Source organism: Triturus cristatus, chromosome 4_1, assembly GCF_964204655.1.
Source record: "Triturus cristatus chromosome 4_1, aTriCri1.1, whole genome shotgun sequence".
Lineage (NCBI taxonomy): Eukaryota > Metazoa > Chordata > Amphibia > Caudata > Salamandridae > Triturus > Triturus cristatus.
This window is the reverse complement of record NC_140585.1, coordinates 1213155882-1213177872: the sequence shown is the minus strand read 5'-3', so window position 1 is coordinate 1213177872 and position 21991 is coordinate 1213155882. Positions and strand designations below refer to the sequence as shown.

The following is a 21991-nucleotide window of genomic DNA, read 5'->3' as shown; positions in this document are numbered from 1 at the left end:
CAACTGTTATGCTGAATCGGTTGCAAAGTGCATTCTTTAAGATGTTATGGGGCTAAGACATCTTCAGAGCTGCCCAGTAATCAGTGAATAATAATTGGTGAGAAGTCTGAAGGTTAAAGTATTTGTTAGATGTCTGCTTTGTGCAGTCCTAGATCTGAATCAAAGTAGTGTAGAAGTTGAATGTGTCTATGGCAAAACACTACACATAATGTAATTTGCAGATGACAGATTTTTTTTTTAATGCAGCTACTTTAGTGGGCTACTGCTTTGAACACAGATCCTTTTGTTCCTTGCAGTTCATAATTAGTAAGCCTTTTACTATTGCACATTGAGCTATGTGTGACTGCTACATCTTTTTACCTTCAGTCATGCAACACATCTTGTACGTTGATTTACACACTTGCATGATTTATGATTTATTGTCAATGTGTCTGTTATGTTAAGCACTCTGATACCATGAAGTGCACTATAAAAGAAATAAAATACTGCTATTTAAATTGCGTGTAAATAAATCCAACAAACAGAAGATTTACAAAATTGCTGCTCATCACGAGAAGTGAGTGATCATTTTTCAATGTAGATTTTTAATGTGTAATGTAATGAGTAATGAAGACACTGAGTTTTACAGACTTTATTAAAAATCCAATTTAGAGGGAGCAGTAAATTGCACAGACCTATTTCTGCCTAGCTTATTCTTTGTTTTCTACTATTGTATTCTGAGCGGTGCCTGTTTCACATGACAAAGTCACAGTGAGAACTGGTCTTAAAAATGAGTAGCATTAAGGCAGGTGCCCAGTTAACACCCTCCCACCATCTGTATATTGAATAGAATGTATATTTGTCGTTAAAATTGTTTCTGATGTCAATTTGCGCTTAATTGGAGACTTGCTAATTTGGGCTGGTTTTTGGGCTGAAACGGGTCTGATTGGGCTTATATTTGAGCGGCTTTGGGCTTGGGACGGGTCTAAAAATCTTGCATCGAGGTGAATCAGCAGGATGCCGGAGAGGAGGGAAGAGATGCAGAGGAAACGGGACGACGACGGCAACAAGAACCGGGACGAAGGAGAAGGGTGGAGCGAGGATTGGTGGATCCCGCCCTCCTCCAGGAGGTGCGAAATCGCCGCTGCCGCTCAGGAGAGCTGCACCAAGGCGGTTAGTGAATCGGGCGAAGTGAGTGCACCAAGCTAGAAGGGGAGGGCATATTGAGGAACGGGGAGGAAGACAAGGGTGGTTGTACTGCACCAAAGTAAGCCGCATATTGTCTTTTCTTTCATGAGGATATTTCCTTGGTTTCTACCATTTTTCTTTTACCGATGTCTTAGGCTAATACTCGTCTCTGGTGATTTTCTTCCTTTAACTCCTGAGTGACTCGGCTTGAATTTCCTACACTGACGTGGGGGGAAATGGACAGTTAAGCCCTGGGCTACGTTAAATAGGCGTTAACCCCCTCTTCATGCACAACGTGGTGTGGTGACAGACACTATCCCATCTCTTGACCTAGGACTTTCCGAGAACCCGATTCTCACCGTCCTGTTTTGTTCATTTCCTCTCAAGCCATCTGGGGGACGGACAGCCAAAGGGAATATCAGGAATCACCAGGAAACAGGAACACACAACAGAAGAGACCCTCCGACCACCCACCAGGCCATCAGCTCAAGAAGAACTCTAGATTTTCTCTACAAACTACAAATAAACCGGAACAATTGATAAACACCTAAAACCTCCTAGCTTCTATTTCCGCCCATCCCTCCCACAGGTGGTGTCAGAAGCGGGATCCAATGAAAAGGAGGCGGTCGTACATAAAATGGTTGAAAACCTGGAAAGACTGGGAAAGATTCTGGAGAAATTCCTGGCCGTAGCAGAGGAAGATCGAGAAAAATTGCATCAGACTCTTACGTAACAAGGACAAACACAAGAGACTGTAATTGGGAAATTAGCTGAACAACAGCGGGATCATACCACCCTTCCTTCCGTAGTTATGCAGAAATATGTTAACGATGAAGACCCCGATTTTTTTCTCAAATTTTAAGAGAATGGCAAGAGCCGCAGCCTGGACCATAGATAAATCGGGCCAATATTTTGGACTCCTCCTCTCAGGGGATCTACAAGCGGCATACCAGGTGGCCGATCCCTTTGGGTTAACCCAATATGACGAAGTAAAAAGGAGTATCCTGGAACGCTTGGGGGTAGACAAAGAAACCTACTGGATCTGGCTGAGACCGATACGAAAAGGACCCCAAGAAACCCAGAGAGCCCTTTATTATAGGGTGAGAGACATGAAGGACCAATGGTTAAAACCCATCACGTCCACCAAAGAAGAAATCATGGAGAAAGTGTAGCTAGTATAGTACCTAACCTCCTTAAACCCACCCATTCAAAAGTGGGTAAGAAAACACACGCAACTGATCCTGGAAAGGGCTCTGGAGATCGGCAGTGCATTAAGCAGACCTCAAGACATACAAAAGGGACGCAAAGAAACCCCCTGGAAGCAGCAAGAAAGAGGGGTCAACCCCAGACACCTTAGACCACCTCCCCCAAGGAAAGCAGAGACTGACTCTCCTACCGGGTCCAGTTCCTGTAATTCCGTGGCCCCCACCTAATGCAGGACCCCAGTGTTTTCACTGTCAAATGTTTGGCCACATCACGCGGATATGCCCACAAAAGGAAGAACCCGTGGGGGTAACTAAAACCTTTATCTGCACTCCAGACGGGCATAGAGCGCCACCGTATCATCGCCAAATAACAATTAACGGCTACCACGAGAGGCCCTGATAGACACCGGGTGTATCCAGAGCATAATGCGTCCCCAGACCGTACCAGGTGGTGTACACAACACTACTGGATTTGTAAACATACAATGTGTACATGGAGACAATAAGTCTTACCCCACCACAGAAGTAAGTGTTCAAAATGAGCCTACCACTAAACCTGTAACCCTTAATATAGGACTTATTCCGAAGCTACCAGAAGCCCTAGTGCCCTAGTGCTAGGTAATGATTACCCTTATATGGATGATTTGATAAGAGCAAACAAATCTGAAGAGCACTATTGGAGAGAAACAGCCCCCTTTTCCCAGACCGAAGATCAAGAAAGGCCCTTAGCCAAACCTAAGAAGAGTAAGGGACAGAAAAAAAAGAGAAAAAGGAATAGATTTGTGTGACAGAAGCCCATAACAATGGGGCCTCCATGTGAGAAACAGATCAAAGCTTTCACGCAGCACAACAAGAGGATCCTACCCTCCAGGAGGCTAGGAGGAGAGCGGCAAAGTTTGAAGATCCCCAACAAGTAGGTCCTCAATTTTTTAGGAAAAAGGGTTTGTTGTACGGAAAGGGGGAAGTGGTCAGATGCCCCAACTGTTAATCCCCCAGGCATTCAGGGAGAAAGTTCTGTTCCTGGCACATAGTCATCTTTTGGGGGGTCATTTTGGAGGGGAAAAAAATAGAAAACCATTCTAGAACAATTCAATTGGCCCGGCATCTATCATCACGTTCGTAAATATTGCCGTGAATGGCCGATCTGCGAAAAAAATAGCTGTTATATTCGCCCCAAATTGCCTCTACACCCTCTTTCCCTCATAGAAGAACCCTTTTCTCGAGTAGGAATGGACCTAATCGGGCCACTCCTTCCCTCACGTAGTGGGTACCGCTATGGTTTAGTGATGGTCGATCAAGCAACCCACTTTTCTGAAACTGTCGCCTTGAGACAACCCAATACAACCCAAATAGCGAAGGCTATGATTAACATATTTTCGAGACTAGGATTCCGAGAGAGATTATAACCGATCAGGGGACTCCTTTTGTGTCTTATTTAACAGGTGTGCCAACAGTTGAAAATAGAGCAAATACACACTGCTGCTTACCACCCTCAAACAGATGGTCTGGTAGAAAGATATAACTCCACCCTGAAAACCACCTTGAAAAAGTTGCTAGGTCTAGAGACCCGCAAGTGGGAGGACATGTTGCCCCTAGCCCTTTTTGCCATCCGGTGTAAGTACTCTGCTGGACATGGTAAAAGAAGAATAAAGAGGTGGGAGCAAAACCCCTCCCTGAGTATGTTTGGAACTTAAAAGCTCACTTACATCAGATAAGGAAGATAGTCAAAACTCATCTAGAACAGGCACAGGAGGCACAGAAAAAACAGTAGGATAAGAAGAGTGCAGAATGGTCCCTGAATGTCGGAGACTTTGCTCTCTTGATGAGGCCGACCTCCAACCATAAGTTTTTGGGACAATGGCAGGATCTCTTTAAAATCCTTGAGAAAATGACTCCAGTCACATATCGTCTGGAGTTAGACCCCAGAATAAAAACAATACGCAAATTTATCACATTAACTTGTTGAAGAAATGGGAAGGAGCCAGACCAGTCCTGATGGGACAGGCCGAGAACCAACCCCCTTCCTTTCATGCCGGTATTGACCCAGACTTACCAGAAACCCTCCAGTAGGAATTACAGGAAAGATTGATGTCTTTTCAGGAAGTCTTTTCTTGGACTCCAGGGAAAACCTCCTTGATTCAACACGCCATACACACCACCCCAAGGAAAAGGGTACGGTTACGACCATATCGTATACCCGAGTCCCGAAGGTTACGACAAATGCTACAAGTGGGGGTAATTGAACCCTCCAATGGTGAATGGTGCTCCCCACTGTAATTGTGCCCAAACCTGATGGTTCCATAAGATTTTGTATAGACTTCAGAGAAGTCAATAAAATATCTCAATTTGATGCATACCCCTTACCACGTGTAGATGAGATGAGATGATTGAGAGGTTAGGAAAGGCTCAATATATCAGTACTGGCAGGTACCTCTGCGAGCACAAGACAAGGAAAAGGCAGCCTTTTCCACACCAGGGGGTCTCTACCATTTCACTATGTTCCCTTTCGGGTTACATGGAGCCCCGGCCACCTTTCAGAGACTGATGAACCAGATACTTAAGCCTTGTAACAGGTTCTCTGCCGCCTATATTGATGACATAATCATCTACAGTGATTCCTGGGAAGAACACTTAATTCATCTATGCCGAGTGATACAAGCCGTAAAGGAAGGAGGCATGACCATAAATCCTGCCAAAAGTTATCTGGCTGGCAGATCAGTGAAATATCTTGGGTATCTCTTAGGGGGAGGGGTACATTAAGCCCCAAGAAGAAAATGTAGCAGCCATCACAAAACCTGCCCTTCCCCACCACGAAAAAGGCTCTCCGGCCTTTCCTGGGTATTCTGGGGTACTATAGGAGTTTATACCCTCTTTTTCGTAAATAGCTGCCCCTTTAACAGAACTTCTTAAGAAAGAAGCAAGATCTGAGAAAGAGCTTAAACAACCATCCCCACTGGCAGTACAATAATTTCTTTGAATAAAGCAGGCCCTGACAACCAAACCAGTACTTCTTAGTCTGGATTACACCAAACCCTTCATCCTACAAACAGACGCCTCAGAGTGTGGCATAGAAGCTGTTCTGTCCCAACATGATTCCCAGGGTAGTGAGAAACCTATGATCTACATAAGTCGAAAATTGTTTCCCCGAGAGAAAAACTACGCAGTGATAGAAAAAGAGGCTCTAGCCATCAAATAGGCCATTGACTCCCTGAGATACTACCTGGATGGACGGGAGCTCACTCTCTACACAGACCATGCCCCACTGGAGTGGCTTGCCCGAAACAAAGGACATAATGATCGAATCCTAAGGCGCTTCCTGTCATTACAACCTTTTAGATTCACTATGTCTCTTTGTATTATCTTTTCATGCTGTATATTCTATATTATTCTCCTTGTCTATTTGATGCTATTTATTAGGTTGTACAGCGCTCTGACTCCAACATTTTGGTCGTGTTCACGCTTTATAAAACTTTATAAATAACCTACGCATCACAGAAAGGGAAAAGAGCAAACAAGCGCTGATTATCTCTCTAGGTATCCCCTGGACCCTTTTCTTGTAAACAAGAAAGTTAGGGAAGGGGGATGTGAGGAGGACCTCAAGAGTAGGGCCCTGAACACCTGTTACCCATCCTGGAAACCAGAGATACCACGGACCAAGGAAAGCCAGGGGACGGCAAGGGTTAACCCGTTGCTCCCGTCCGCTCCCTTTCCCTTGCAGGAAGGAGGTGGATTTACGGAGAAGGACCAATCAGGAATGCCGATGGAAAAAGAAAAGGCGGAGACTGAAGACGCGGACAGACCCTATAAGGAGGAGGCCGGAGTGTGCATCGAGGTGAAGCAGCAGGACGCCGGAGGGGAGAAGAGGGAAGAGATGCCGAGTAAAACGGGGCAATGAGAACTAGGACGAAGGAGAGGAGTGGAGCAAGGGTTGGTGGACCCCCCCTCCCCAAGGAGATGCGAAAATACCGCCGCATTTCAGGAGAGCTGCAGCTGGGACGGTGAGTGAACCGGGTGAAGTGAGGGCACCAAGATCGATGGGGATGGCAAATTGAGGTACGGGGAAGAAGTCATTGGGCGGTTGTACTGCACCAAAGTAAGCCGCATATTGTTTTTTCTTTCATGAGGATTTTTCCTTGGTTTCTACCTTTTTTCTTTTACCGTTTACCGATGTCTTAAGCTAATACTCGTCTCTGGTGATTCTCTTCTTATAACTCCTGAGTGACTCAGCTTAAATTTCCTACACTGAAGGGGGGTGGGGGGGACGGACAGTTAAGCCCTGGGTCATGTTAAATAGGCGTTAACCCCCTCTTCATGCACAACGTGGTGTGGTGACGGACACTATCCCATCTCGTGACCTAGGTCTTTTCACTGTCCTGTTTTGTTCTTTTCCTCTAGAGCCATCTGGGGGACGAACAGCCGAAGGGGATATCAGGAATCGCCAGGAAACAGGAACACACAACAGAAGAGACCCTCCGACCACCCACCAGGACATCAGCTCAATAAGAACTCTTTGATTTTCTCTACAAACTATAAATAAACCAGAACAATTGATAAACACCTAAAGCCTTCTAGCTTCTAATTCCGCTCATCCCTCCCACATGCATTAAATGAAGGTGGTGGACTTTCCAGCGGTAGTAAGTTCAATAAAGGTGTAGAAATGATTTATCAGTAAGTGGCATTTGGGCATGTTTGGAAAATGCAGAAAGTTGGAAATATTTCACTAGGATGCAAAACAAGGTAAAACAGGAAGAAGAATAGGGCGGCAGCTAGTGATTGGGGGCTACGTCTTGATGCTGTCTACTGAGCTTGTGCAGGCTGACCAAGCTAGCTCTCAAGTTTCCTATGTTCACATGCGAGTAGCTCATACACCACAGGTTTACATTCCGGGACATGCAGTCTTGATTTTATAATAGGATAAAGAGGGTAACAAGACCCAGAATGCAACATTTGACAGGATGAGCTACTCAAACATGGACCTGGGAAAGATGAGAATCTGCTCTGGGAGATTAAAATTGGAGTTAGGTAATCGCCCAAACAGGTCCGGCGCTAGGCATGGGCAGTGTGGACAGCTGCCCTGGGCCCGCACTCAGCCCACCAACTTGGGGCCCTGCACCAGTGCGACACAGCCAGGCCACAGTGGTACATGCACACTGGTCCTCTTGTGCCCCCTGCCTTTCCAATTGAAAGAAAGGTTTCCTGTTGCAATGGGACACACGGGAGTGGGTCCCCCTCCCCTGGGTATCACTGCTATGGTGTAGCGAGGCCCAGTGGAAGGGGGGGCTCCTATGGTCCCAGTTCAAGGAGGTACCATCTGCAGGTTTGTCCTGAAATTAGACCATTAGACCTCTTGCCCGGATGCCCACACACAGGTACCGCAGTATGCCTATTGCAGGTTAGCCCCCTCCTGCCCCCCAGTATTAACTGATGAGGTGATAAGCATCTCTCACACCTTCAGCCCTTTATGAGCTGTAAGTGGCTTGTAGGTGGCTGAGAGGGAGGTGCTGCAAACCAGCACGGGTCTGCACAAAGCAGCTTCAGTTGCAGGGCCATCTACTGAGATGCTAGCAGCCCTCAATGTGTCACGCTGTATGCAAATGAGAGGAGACTCGCACATGCTTGGGGGCCCCTCAACATCCTAGAACTGTCCCTGCGCCCAAGCCCTAGGTGTAGGGGTGCACACCTGGGTGAAGGTGGCTGATATACCCAAGTGTTGGCATTCTGTGTCCACGTGGCCCAGTTATTGGCTGCTTGACATGCACAAGGTAGGTGAGGAGTGACCAAACCATATCTTTATTTCTTCTCCCCAGAGGGCATTGTGTGATAAAAATGTAAAGGTCTCACTCAAAGAAGAGAACTGGAGAAGGGGTGCACTGACAATGGAGGTTGAGAGTGCTGATTTGTCCACTGTTCCTTCCCTGCTGGGGAAATGCTGTGCGTTGAGAGTATGTGGATGAAGGTGGAGTGGCCTTTTGACCTTGGTCTTTAACCTGTGTTGTTGTTGTGGTAGGTAGTAAGACTCTCCCCTTGGCCCATGCTTTGCCTGGATCCGTGCAAGTGATTCCAGCTTATTTTAACATGCCCTACCTTTCTATAGCAACACAAAATGTATGAATTAATTTGTGGTCTCAACATTCACTCTACAATGCTAGGAAACCAGTGTGGATGTGCACCTGCACATTACGCTCCCTGGAACGGACTGTAGCACACTCGGTTGAAGCTCGAGTCTGTGTATCAAGAGGTGATGTGTATCATTCTTAAAATGACAGCGAGGTAACCTCCCAAGTTTCCCTCTTCATCCATTGCTTCTCTTTTGACAAACACGTCTTTACTCCGTCCTTAATTAACCCTTCCAGCCACTCCATGAGAGATCATTTCCCGTCCTTAATAAAGTCTGCTTACCAGCACAATCACCAGTTCTTAATTTGTAAAAAAAAAAAAAAAAAAGTCTGGAAGCTACTGCAGCTTGCACCCCCCATTGCTACTTCCGGCGCTGTCAATGACAGTACCAACACAACTACTAATCACCACACTGCCACAAGTGTGACAATTCAGACTATAGCAATATAGCTATAAGAATGGCTTGGGTGGCAGGTATAAGTAGTGTTTAATGTATATTGAATTACTAAACAACTGTTGTTCTCCTCATCTCTAAATTACACAAACAGCGTTACCATGTGGCAGCTGTCATAAGTGCCAGTGTTGTCAATGAAGTGCCGTTGCCGAGCACCAGAAACCACCGGCTCAATTTAAGCACAGAGTGCATCGCAATATTGCTGCCCTCGTAAGTACATAGCACGTGACTGAACAATGCCACAGTCAATATGCAATGGCCTGCTTTATCTTCGATATGCAACTTGCATCATTCGACTGGCGTGCACACAAACGTGGTGATGGAAGTGAGCTCTAGAGAAATTACATGACCGCCAACAGGGGGCGTCACTGCATCTTTTTCCTTTTGTTTTTATTTCCCAATGGTGCCCAGCACCAGCAAAAACAATTTTGCTTTACCCTCTTGATACTGCACAGCATAAGCAAAAGGAATTTGCAAAGCCAATAAGTCCAAAATGCGCACCTATTGGCTTTGCTAATGCTAGTTTAATATATTTTTCAAAGGGTCATTATTTCCTTTATTTTTTTGCAAACAATTGCACGCCACCTTTACAACATTTAAAGACATTTTAACACCTTAATGCCCATTCCATGTGATTGCAAAAAGAAATTAATAAAAGAAAGAAAATAATGCAGACTTGCCAAGATGCCTATTGACTTTGCCAACGCCTATTTAAAGTTTTTGCTGTGTGCATTTTTTGTGCCCAGCTGAGTGAGTTACAGGACTCCACCATTCAGTAGCATATTCTGTGAGGGGTAATGATGGAGATTTGATGATTTCACTTTCCACATCAGGCGGCAACTACTACAAACTATGACAAGCAAATATTACACTCCAAAGAAACAGAAGCCATAAGGCTACAGTGAGTGTACTGAACACAGGAAGGTTTACAGACTCCAGTGTCCTGAAGCCTTTTGCATCCAATATCATCGTGGTGGGCCTTGACTTAGGAGACACAGAACTCGTAAACTACAACTCCGTTTTCCACTCATTATCAAACCCTACTTTCAGACTGGTCCCGTCTGAAAGTAAGTAAAAACGAAATTTACTTGAGCAGCACCCACAGCGCGATCAACGGATTCAAGTTACTCACAGTTTTTAGAAGGGGAGAGGATGTGGTCTAACGGCTAGGGCGTTTCGAAGCTGAGGAACCAGGTTTGAGTCTCGGCAGCGACGCTCAACATCCTGTGATTCTGGGCAAATCACTTAATTTCCCCGTGCCTAGCAAAAAACAAGCATTTGCAATGCAATAGGTCTCGCGTTTACAAGAGTTTGAGCTATTGGCTTTGTAAATGACAACAGCTTAAAGTCTGGCAAATGCGTATTGCATTCCAAATACTTTTTTTGTATAAGCGCCTCATGCCGCGCTTTCACGTTCATGCCAACCGCTCTCCTTTCTTTAGACGAGCTGCGCCTAAAGAAAGGTGTGAGGCCGTCATTAATGTAAAAGCACGGTATGGGGCGCTTTTACAAAAAAAAAAACATTTGCTTGTAAAGTTGACAAATGCTTTTGTTTTGTAAATGTGCCCCATGTCGCGGTTTTACTTAAATAGCGGCCATGCACCTTTCTTTAGACGCCGCTCGTCTAAAGAAAGGGGCGCCGCCTCCATTAACGTGAAAGCAAGGCATGGGTGTCTTGTAAACAAACATAAAAAAGGTGAATAAGTAGAAAAAAAACATGCGCCCGCGTTCAGCACCACAAATAAACCAATGGTGCGACCGCCACTGTGGCATGCCAAACTATTTTAATAGAGTTAGGAGAGAGCGTGTTTTGCCTCCAACAGCAGGCAGGTGAAAAATATTTAACAAAATAGTGCTGGAGGCTGTAATGAGAGCCTACCAAGTAACAACACACGTAAGAGGGCCAGTCCTTATAGGAGGTTACAAGATGAGACAAGGCAGTACCAGGGAGTGACTACTAAGTCTATTGATCAATGTAAAGCCACAGTTTACAAAGGACAATGACACAAGTCAATGAAAATTATGGGCAGAAAGTGGGCGGAGCTTCAAGTCCATACCTGAATACAGCATGAATGTGTCCATCTGTAACGCAACTGGTGCTCATGTAAAGCGCTGAACTGATCTGTAATCTGACTTTAGGCCTTTAGCACAGCTTCCCAAAGGGACTGAATGTTATGATTCGACGTAGTCTTTTTCCCCCCTTAGTTTTATGTAGCGCTTCGAGTGTAGTTTGCCCTATATAAAACTACCCCCCCCCCCAAAAAAATGCGTAAGGACTGTCTTGGATCAGAACTTCAGTCCCTTTGGGAAGCTGTGCTTCAGGCCTGAAGTCAGATTTCTAAAATAACCACCGATTAGGTAAATAAGTGCCATTTGGATACAATGATGTCATTTGTTTTACTTGTCTATCCTGAATATCCACATAAAATACTTCCATGTACCGGGAATGATGAGGTAACCTGCTCCAAAGTTGTTCAGCCTTGTTTAAGGTCTTTAACATTCTAAAGAATGGAAAAACATTGATAATACATGGAAGACTGCCTCTGGCTTTTGCACATTCCTTTTAATGGTACGTCTTCAAGTGTCGTTCAAGCCTCACTCAGGCAACGCTGCTTGACAGCTTACGTCAGACCTTGGCGGGAGTGTCTTTTTTATGGCCAAGATGGAAGGAACTAGGCATGTTTAGGTTGCAGTGATGTACGTGAGAAAATGGAGAGAGAGGACCCAAGCCATAAACAAAAGTTAAACACTGCAAACTTGGCCACAAATGATCCTGTTTGCAGGATGCTAAGGGGCTCCCACATGTTTCCCCCTCCTACAGAACATAAAACCATAGCTTTTTCGAAGAGAGATACATGGCGCTTCACTAGGACAGGAACATGGCAGGCGCACGACAAGATAACAGAAAAGCAATGCACTGAAGCAGGGAGATGACAAACACAGGAGTACATGACAACGACGTGGAAGGACAATAAAGCAATGCATCGAAGATAAGGAAGGGCAGGACAGCAAGAGTTCAAAAATACAAGGAAACCAATTCAGGGAATTTAGGGCAAGACTGACAATGGATAGGTCTACCAAGAACAACAGTCGACCGAGATAAAGACAGGACAAACACGGGACAAAAGTACAAATAAAGCAACGCATTGGGATAAAGAGTACAAGGTATAAATGTAATTCGATAAGAACAGGAGAATGACGAGACACGGAGATGAGTAAAGCAATGTGCTGGGATGAGGAGCAGACTTACCCAAGACTATGAGAGAAAATAAGCAAAACACCGGGAGAGGGGTACGACAACCGCACGACTACCAGAAATGCTACGGGGGAGGCCATCCTAGGGAAAGAACAGACACGGAAGGAGCAGCGCGCCCACGAGACACGACTGTACGTAAAGCGACGCAACTGAGCACGCGGGAAAAGAACCAGGCACTGCATGGCGCGGGACCAACCACAGGCGAAGGCAACACCCGGAGAAAACACCTGAGCGTGGATGTGTAATGTACGTGCTCTCGCGAGAGGACCATCTATGGCTACGGCTCTGGGCGCTATTTTGCTACATTCAGAACTCACCAGAGCAGCTGGTTACTTGATGTTCACCATGACCATTTATAGGCACGGATTAATAGTTAGCTTTACTTTGGGTGTTCATATCAGTTGACTGAAAGGATGTGATTTATACAGCCCTGCTGGTTTAGAAATGCATTCAGGCCTACTTGTTTAGAAATGCATTCAGGACTACTTGTTTAGAAATGCATTCAGGCCTACTTGTTAAGATTGTACTGCTTTGGCGCTTTTACAACCTAGTTAATATTTTACAACCATACTGTCACGCTAGGACACCAAATGAGCACCTTGTGGATTTATCTGTCCCCTGGTGAGGGCTCCTAAGATTCTATTGTCATGGAATCTCCTGTTACATGCAAACTTGTGTCCTTTTACGCCGCCTCCGGACATTTACATAACTTCTACTTGGCACACTGGCAGCAATGCTTGAAATCATTCGTTTTATTACTTAGGTTTTCTTAAAACCACAGAGTATCATGGAGGTCTCTGGACCGAGTACTTCCACAGAGGTTAGTAAGTAACTCCCATTTCTTATGGCCAATACAGACTTGTCCTGCATAATTAGTTCTTTAACTCATGCCTCTGCATATTTCTTTCAGGACATCATTTCTTTGGGTCCTAATCTGAATAAAGGGTTTTTACCTAATGATGTAACACTCACATGTCTTGTAAGATAAGATCTTTGCATAGCATATATTAATTGTCTATGTTCAGTACTGTTAGGCGCACCACAAAACACAACATTTTTCTTTTTATTACTTAGGGTGTATCCCATAAATCTGTCCTGATGAAGACCGACCACAATTAATGACCAAACGGGTCGAAATGTTGATGCCTACATGATCAAATGCTTGATTGAGCTAGATTACAAATGGGCATAACATTGAGTTAACTTTTTGCCACTGGACATTTAGTTTCGAATATTTATCGGTAAGCTCTTGTGTGCGTTTGTCATTCAATATTTGTTTGTATTACAGCACATCACCTTCACGAACACTGCACCATCAGAGCTCACCTCTAGGAACACTCTTATGTGATTCATTGACATGTTCTGTTTATCCATAAAGATTTATTCTCTACTTGAAAATCGGTGTCCTCTTTTCCCCATTATTTGGGCACAAATAGGACTATTCTTATCCTCTTATCCCGTGATAATTCACTGTACAGAAGTATTTCTCAACAAAATTATCACATGATATATACATAACTTAAACCCGGAATCTGAGGGTTGCCGGGTCTACCCCGTGTATGTATAATTGCACGACTTAAGTAAAGCAAGGAAGCTAAGCACATGGAAAAAGAATTAGAGATTACATTGCATGCTATATCACAGGAGAAGGCTTCGAAAGAAGCAACACATTCAGAAAACATCTGAGCGTGAATGTGTAATGAATGTGCATGCTCTCATGGGATGACCAAATTTAGCTACGGTTCTGGGCACTTTTCTGCTACTTTCAGAACTTACTAAAGCAGCTGGTTATCTGATTTTCCACTTGACCAACCAAATGTGCACCTACATGGTAAACTCTTTTGCAGGTCACATTCGGTTGTTTTCATGTTACTTTGCTTGTCGCTTATATTGTCAGTATGATTTTATTCTATTTGTGTAGATATATGCTTTACTTTACTGACTCCCTGCTATGCATTTTCACCCTCTCTCAGGCAGCACAGAGCATAATATTCTCTTCTTCACAAAGCTTGACCCTCTACTGTTAGGCATTCAAGCACTTCCGGGTCAGAGGCGGGCAGTGCTTAATTTGAGCCGCTGGTTTCCAGAGCTCGGCACCAGCTCTTAACGGTCAACACCGGGGCTTGTAACAGTCTGCCACATGGGGGCGCAGTCTGTCTAATTTAAAGATGGCACAACAACAGTTGTTTATTAAATCAATACACATTAAAAATTACTATTGGCCGAATTGTCACACTGGTAGGAGTGTGATGGTTAGTAGTTGTGTTGGTATGGTCATTGGCAGCGCTGCCATGGGCAATGGGTGGTGCAAGCTGCAATGGCCTCCAGACGAGAGCTCTGGCACTTATTTTAATACAAATTAATCTCTGGAGGTGGAGCAACCAGTTCAATAACACATTAGTTGTTGAGGTTTACACAAAACTCAGTCTTTCACCCCAAGAATAGATGCTGTGTACACGAAATGGAAGGGGGTGAATCTGTTTTAGTCTGATCAGGCTTTGCAGGACATCAACTAGAAATAAATCCTCTAACCAGAAGAGTGTACTACACGGGAAAGCAACGCCCAGCTTCATGACTGTAGCACTTAACGATATGTATAGCTCCTCGAAGGGATGAGGAAGCTGGAAGGCTGTGGGTTGGAGGGAGGCGTGGCTCACACATAATAATGACCGTGGCTTTGACTGCTCTCTCTAGATAGATTTTTCTTCGGACTTGTGATCGTGGGAAGCTCATATTAGGTATCTCACATTTTCAGGGGTTAAATAAGGCAGCAGGGGGGACGGGGAGTCCAAAATGCTTTTCCATCCAGAAACTAACATATTATAAGTGACCCCTCATTTCCAAACTAAATTGATAAATGATTCAAGGGCCAATAAGGGTTATGGAAGCAAAAGGCACGATAAGCCCCATAAGAAACAAGTTGTGGCTCCCTCCAGTAGACCCCAATGTAACTCAACATGCTCCAGAATGCCTTATGCAGGCTCCAACATAGCACCCCTTGGGGGTTTAGCCATGACATCACACAAAGGGAAATAGCTAGATCCGGGTGAAATTTCCATTACGCCAGCGTAATCACTTGCAAAATTTCATTCAGTCATTCGCATAATTTCACATTACGCTTTTTAAGTGAAATTCCTTAAATTACTCCACATAGTGTGGGAGCACGAAAACAACATGAACGACTATATAAGTTGAGCAACTGTTGTTCATGGCACTTTTTTTTCAGCACAAAGTGTGTTTTTGTGTTCATCTTTGATTTCATACAAAAATAAAGCCTGAATGTCGGTTTTGAATTTCACATAATTTTTGTGGAATTTCTCAAAATTGTGCAAAAAGCAAATGATGTGGATTTTGCCCAGTGGTAGAGAAGACTCACAGCAGTACGTGATACTACACACCGGCTCAGAGAGACCTCACTCCCGATGTAACAGGATAAGACTACGAAGATCGCTGCAAGACTGAGGGTATGCATTTTATTCTGGTTGAACAAATGACTGAAATTTGGAAAGTACTTAACAGTGGCCTGTTGTTTTTATGTCAGTTCATTTTAGGCTGCATGTCTCCATGAGGCAGGGACAGTGTGACGTAAAAGAACACAACATGTCCAGTGTTGCCACCATCTTAACGAGTGGAAAACTCGAGCGAGCTTTGCAACAAATTCGCTAACACCTGGAAATTTTTAGGAAAACAAAGGATCAAAATTTAGTGCAGATTCCAAATTTCTGTGCCTGACCTGACGAGCACCCACGTGAAATGATGGGCGCTCTCTCCAAATCCTATTGCAATAATGACCCAAATGGACATACATTGGGGTTCAACATTGTAACATTTTACAGTGTCTAGCAAAAGGTCAATTTTTTTCTTTGAATTTACCCTCTGCGTATATATATATATATATTCACTTCTATTCTTCATAGAAATCCATGAAAAACTTAGCAGTGAAAGGGACTATTGCTCAATTCTGCATCCTCAAAAAAAGTGGCGATGTAAATACATTTGTCAAAAAGCTATCATTGTACCCCGGTTAGTCATTTACATGATAAAAAGGTTCAGTGTACCACAAGAGCTTATGTTCTGTAGTCGTGCATCTGACCCGACACCAGAAGCCAACAGTCTTCATTCTAACATGTGGTAGATCGGATCCCCCTACCCACAACTTAATGTCTATCCTCACTATCATGCATGAAGTGATCACAAGGTCTGATGACCATCTTCAACCGCCAACCAGATCTGTCAGTACATGTGAGGAAGGGGTTCGGCTAGCTCAAGAACACCCTTGCACCTACTGATCAGCGCGATGCCTCCTGCAAGGTCAGAAAGTGACACAACAAATTACCAATAAAAGCAACCAGGCCACTAACAGAACCCACGCCTCATGCAAACTATCACAGCTACAAAGCACATTGCTGAAGGTTTTTCCTTGTCAAAACTGCAGGTGGAGTGAAAAACAGAGGGGACAGATTGGTGCGCCAACAGCTGCGAAACTCATGTGGTAACAGGGACAATTGTATATATCGGGCTTAAACGGCCCACTTGGAATGGAGGCATTTGACAGAACGGAGATACTTAAAGTAAATAGTTTAATCAGATGCACTTTTAAATCAAGCTCCTCTCAACATCTGCTTTAATCTCCAAACCTATAGTTTTTTAGATTACTTCCGAAGGAACCCTCTGTGTACTCATGAGTCCACACTCTCAACCGTGCCTTCAAGAGCATGGTTTCATGTCAAACCAATGAACCAACAAATATTTTTATATAGCTCACAAAACACCCTAGAAGTTACTATGCCCTCCCCGTTCCCCCCCCCCCCCCAATCTTAAGCATATAACAAGCCATTTCTCAAGACCCAACTTGGTCAATTGAGGTAACAACAAATAAAGCACACTGGCACAAAACACTGTGAAGCAAACTCAGCATTTCAGTCTAGCATGCGATGAAAGGAGTACTAATTGGTTAAGGTGGTCCATTTAAATGATTAACATCAATATTATGTAGAAATGTTTTTCCCAGCATCACTAATTTGCTAATACCTTTCAACTCTTATTTTAAGCATTCATCAACGGATGTTATCTCTAGACTGGAGCATTATTTAGAAGATGCAGAACTTTGGCCAAGCAGTTCTTCTTGAATCTCTGTGTTCTGAAGACCGAACTTCTATGGGTAACTTCTCCTGATACCAATGGACACAAATTAAAGCAGGAGATGATAGCCCAGCACACCCAGACATCAGGGCTCAGGAGGTTAAACTGCTGGATCAGCAGGTCACCCAGTTAGTGGCTACAGTCTGTACATTTCAGTAATGTGCAGAAAACAGTCAAACCAGCCAATGGACCGAGAATCTTTATCCATCGAGTGATTTCTTCTAGTGGGTTATGGGAACCTAATCGCAACAGGTCTTCCTAAATATGCTCCATTTATAACGGATGTCATTCACAATGTGTCACATGTGGCTCTGTTGGGTACCAACACGGAATCCGGCGACACCTGGAGAGAGGGGATCGTGATGGTGCCTGCTAGGTACTGGCCCTCGGTGCAGCATCGTCATATTTCTCCAGCTTCAGACGCTCCACATGCCTACCAATGGAGGTGTGTATTCTATTCATTCCCCCTTTGTGGTACACTGAAAGACGTCCTACCAATGGAGGTGTGTTTTCTATTCATTCCCCCTTTGTGGTACACTGAAAGGCGGACTCCATCTCACTGCGGCCTACCTCATGGTGCTGAATGCCAGACATTATTTGGGCGCACATTATGTCACCCAACTCTCTCCTCCTCCCAGACACTCTACGTGGCTATGAATAAAGAATCCTTTGCGCACCATTCCTATACATTAAGTGCTTGTCTCTGGCTTACTTCACAGAGGTGAATGCTACGCAACAACCTTCGCCAAATATCTCCCAGTGAATACACTCTTAAATGCAGACACCTGTCGTACTCCTGGCCTTGCTGCATTCTACCTGTGGGTAGCACTTACTAGGCCTCGATGACACCTCCCCCATCAGACATTCTACATGACACCCAACGGATGCGCTTCGCTGCCCCAAGCGCCATTGTCGCACATGCACGGTCAGCTAAGGCTTACCTCGGCACCTTACGTAGCTTTCAGTCTGAGATGCCAGTGTGACACCTGCCATTATAATGGCATGCCGCCATCCAACCGAAGAGCAACCGCCAAGCCTTCTTCACCGGGATAGCTTTTCTTGTCGAACTACGGCCACCAGATGCGCTGCAAACCAAACATGAGGACAAATTACAAACCCAACAGTCCACTTGCTCAACTCTTACCTCTTCTAACCTCCTGTGTGCATTTTCATTATTTTTTTTTTTTTTAGAACGCAGCACTTTTTTGGGTCTGCTGAGTAATTCAGCATTAATATCCCCCCAACCCCCCCCCCCCCCCCCCCCAAAGTTAACAGGATCTCCCAAAACTACTAATAAACACATTTTCCGATTTTATCGACCCTCGTGATTGAGAATATTTCGCCTGGGGAAGGGACATGATCCAAACCACACCAGTAAGTAATCATAGCAGAGCCCAGGAATGCTAATAACACATCAATGTCTGCGGCCTAACTAACTTTAATTGCGCCATCCCTCCCCTCGTCGGCTCTCTCTTCTGAACTAATGAAGACAGACAGGCCAGAGAGACTTGCTGAGGGGCAAAATGAATTCCCAAATTTCATCGCAGCCGGGGAAAGGCAGGCGGTAGGTGAGGGGGGAGAGGGGGAGGGACATCTCCCAGTTGATCATATTACAGAGGTGCACAGACACACACACACACACCACGATATGTATTGTACCAAGCCGAGCAATCCCCTCTGGTCAAACTCCCAAGACACGGACAAGCCTCGGCAACATCTGCCACCCCACCCCCTTCCACTGCTACCCACAGGCCTTTTGTTGCTGCCTTCTTTCTATCCCCCCCCCCACACACACACATAGGCTCCCCTTTGCTTATTCACAAAGACCTAAAGGGAATGTGTGGTGAAGCTTTCTTTTTTCTTCTTCCCTATTTTTTTTAGGGGGGATCTCACCATTCACTCCCAGCAGATATTCTAAGCCACTTTGTGGCTACAGCACAATCAGATTAGCCAATGCTTTAATTGACTTACACACCCCTGGCCACTACACTCAGGGTATCAGGCCTATGCAAGGGGATTTTAATGGCGGCTCTGCGCAGGCGTTACCCGGCATGCCCCTGGCCTGCCTATATTGATGTGCCGCGGACCCCTAAACTGCCGGATAATGGCAGCAAAGTGATCCTTTCCGAAAAGGGCTTTCATTTTAATTTCTTTGGGGGCGCTTGTTGTCGCTGTGGTGCACGGAGGGTAAACGCTTGACAAAAGGTGACTCCCACATTGAATTGAAAAAAAATCCCCTGAAATTAAATCAGTTTTCATGGCCTCGGGCTAAGCCTGTTTGAGAATAAACCTTTGCTCTTCCGAACAGCGTGAATGGCGGAACAGCAAACAAAAGGATAAATGGACACTGCTGGTGGACGCGCAACATGGGACGGGAGAGATAAAGGGGCAGAGGATATATGATATTGTATTCAGAAGACGCACAACAGCACACATATGCATGCACGCACGGGGGAAGTACTCACACAACCCTCCCCCCCCCCCCCAACACCTACTGGGGGCCTCCAATACAAAGCAGGGTTTTTCAAAAGCCGGACTCTGTTTTTTCTAAAGGAGGTTGGGCAGAGGAAGGCCACAGGGGTTCTTTGTACCGTGAATAATACAACATTGCCAGAAACTGCTTCCGTAGACTGGACGGCCTGCTCAGGCCGCTGCATTGGGGTTGGGGAAGAGCCAGGATAACCCTTGATGTTTTGAAGCTCCCGTGGGGTGGTGGAAGCCTGCAAACACCGGCCTTTAAAGTTTATTCCCAAGCAGCCCAGCTCCAGTATGTTGTCTCTTGGTTTAAAGACGAGGGCACAGATCCGGCAGTTCCAATACTGAAGCGACTATCAAGGCCAGTGAGCCTGCTGGTGCTCCCTCTGACCTCCCGCAAGGAAACCACTGCCAATCGCAATGACCCATGCGATATGGGACCCAGTGTCCAGGGAGGAAGGGAGCGAATTTATGTATATGCAACAACCGGTCCCTTGGCATCTGGGGATATGGCCAGCGATACAGGCTTTTCTGAGACACAGGGCTGGGGAAGATATCCACAATACATGGAGATGTCTATGAGGATGGCAGATTGGTTGGGTATGCATTGCAACCTTCTGTGCTAGATGGGGTGTGGCCAGCAGTTGCTTTCTCGCGTATGCTACGCTGGCGACGGGAAGGCCTGGCTGGGCTTTTCATGGGAGCCCGTCACGCGCGTACTGAATCAGACACTACCAGGCATGTATGTATGGGAGCAGTCGATTGATTTCACGATTGGATGCGCTACTGGTCCCACACACTGATAGGCATATATGGCCACGCTGAAGTCCCACAGGGAGAGAGACATGGGGAGGAATTGGAGGAGAGTCCCTAGCAACTGCAGGAAAGTCACCCGCAATGCTAGGTTGAAATTACCTCACTGTAAATGTGTACATTGGGGCTGTGCGGCATCACAGTGGCCACACAGATGGGAACTGTCCCAATCGGAAAACTGCACCAAATGTAGGACAGCAGTGGGCACCTATTTGCACATGTAGTGGACTTGCCAGGGGGTGCGGCAATATTGTGAAGAGGTGATCCCTACTGGGATTTTGTTGCAACAGACGAAACAGTTCTGTCTACTGGGTTGTGTACCCCGATCTAAGCACACAAAGTAATGAGTAAGGTGGTGAAACTGGGACTGGCAGCGGCCAAAAAATGTATTGCATTGAAGTGGATGAGTAGCGGTTTTCCAACTAAAGGTTGGTGGACCAGAGAATTTATCCGATCGGTACAAGTAGAATGTCGAGTGCAGCATAGACTGACATACACAGGGGGTGGCCAGGGGGTACTCATGGAATAGAACTTGATAGAAGTTCAACTGCAACAGGCAGAAGGTGAAGCAGTCCAAGGAGACAATCTGCAAAATGATGCTGAGCAGGCTGAGTGAAAGTGGGATGGGGATTCTGAGGAGTACTGAACTAATGTGATGACATTTGTGCTAATATACGGTGGTGTCGCACCAAACCAGGGACTTATTATACGTGTATAACAAGTATTTGCAATGCAATAGGTCTCACATTTATGAGAGTTTGAGCTATTGGTATTGTAAATGACAAGGCCATTTATTTATGTGTTATTTTTAAAACAGATAAAAGGCATTGTCATTTACAATGCCGATAGCTTAAGCTTTCTCAAATGCGAGACCCATTGCAAATGGGTTCAGCGCCCGTGCTATAAAGATTTTTTTTAAAAGCATTAGGAAAGAGCCTGTCCTGCCTGCGACAGGAGGTAGGACAAAGCTATTTGAGAAAATAGTGCTCTGAGGCTGTAATTAAAGCCTACAGAGTAACAACACACAGAACTGTGGTGTCCTCATGGGAGGTTACAAAATGAGACAAGGCGGTACTAAGGAGGGACTACTAAGCCTATTGACCAATGAAATCCACAGTTTACAGTGGGCAATGACACAAGTCAATGAAAAATATGGGCAGAAAGTGGGCGGAGATTCAAGTCCATACCTAAATACAGCATGCCTCACAGAGCAGCGAATGCTCTGCCCAGGCTCGACCTACAGACGGATGCAAGTTCTTCCATGTAAAGTGAGGGCATTTGAGGGTTTGTTATCTGTGCTCACACTCAATAAAAAATTTTTTTTTTTAAATCCGAAAAAGCAAGTTTGCACTATATTCTGGC

The 21991-nt window shown here is 45.2% G+C and overlaps 1 protein-coding gene across 2 annotated transcripts in view; it reads right to left on the bottom strand.

The window, feature by feature from the left end:
• The window catches only part of LOC146856418 (fidgetin-like), a 328115-nt gene that overhangs the window by 19390 nt on the left and 286734 nt on the right, over positions 1–21991 (bottom strand). For both annotated transcript variants that reach the window (XM_085654557.1, XM_085654558.1), the window contains one exon: positions 18283–18426. In XM_085654557.1, coding sequence (XP_085510683.1) covers positions 18283–18334 — 52 coding nt within the window. In that variant the 5' untranslated portion in view covers positions 18335–18426. The remainder of the gene's footprint in view (positions 1–18282; positions 18427–21991) is intronic.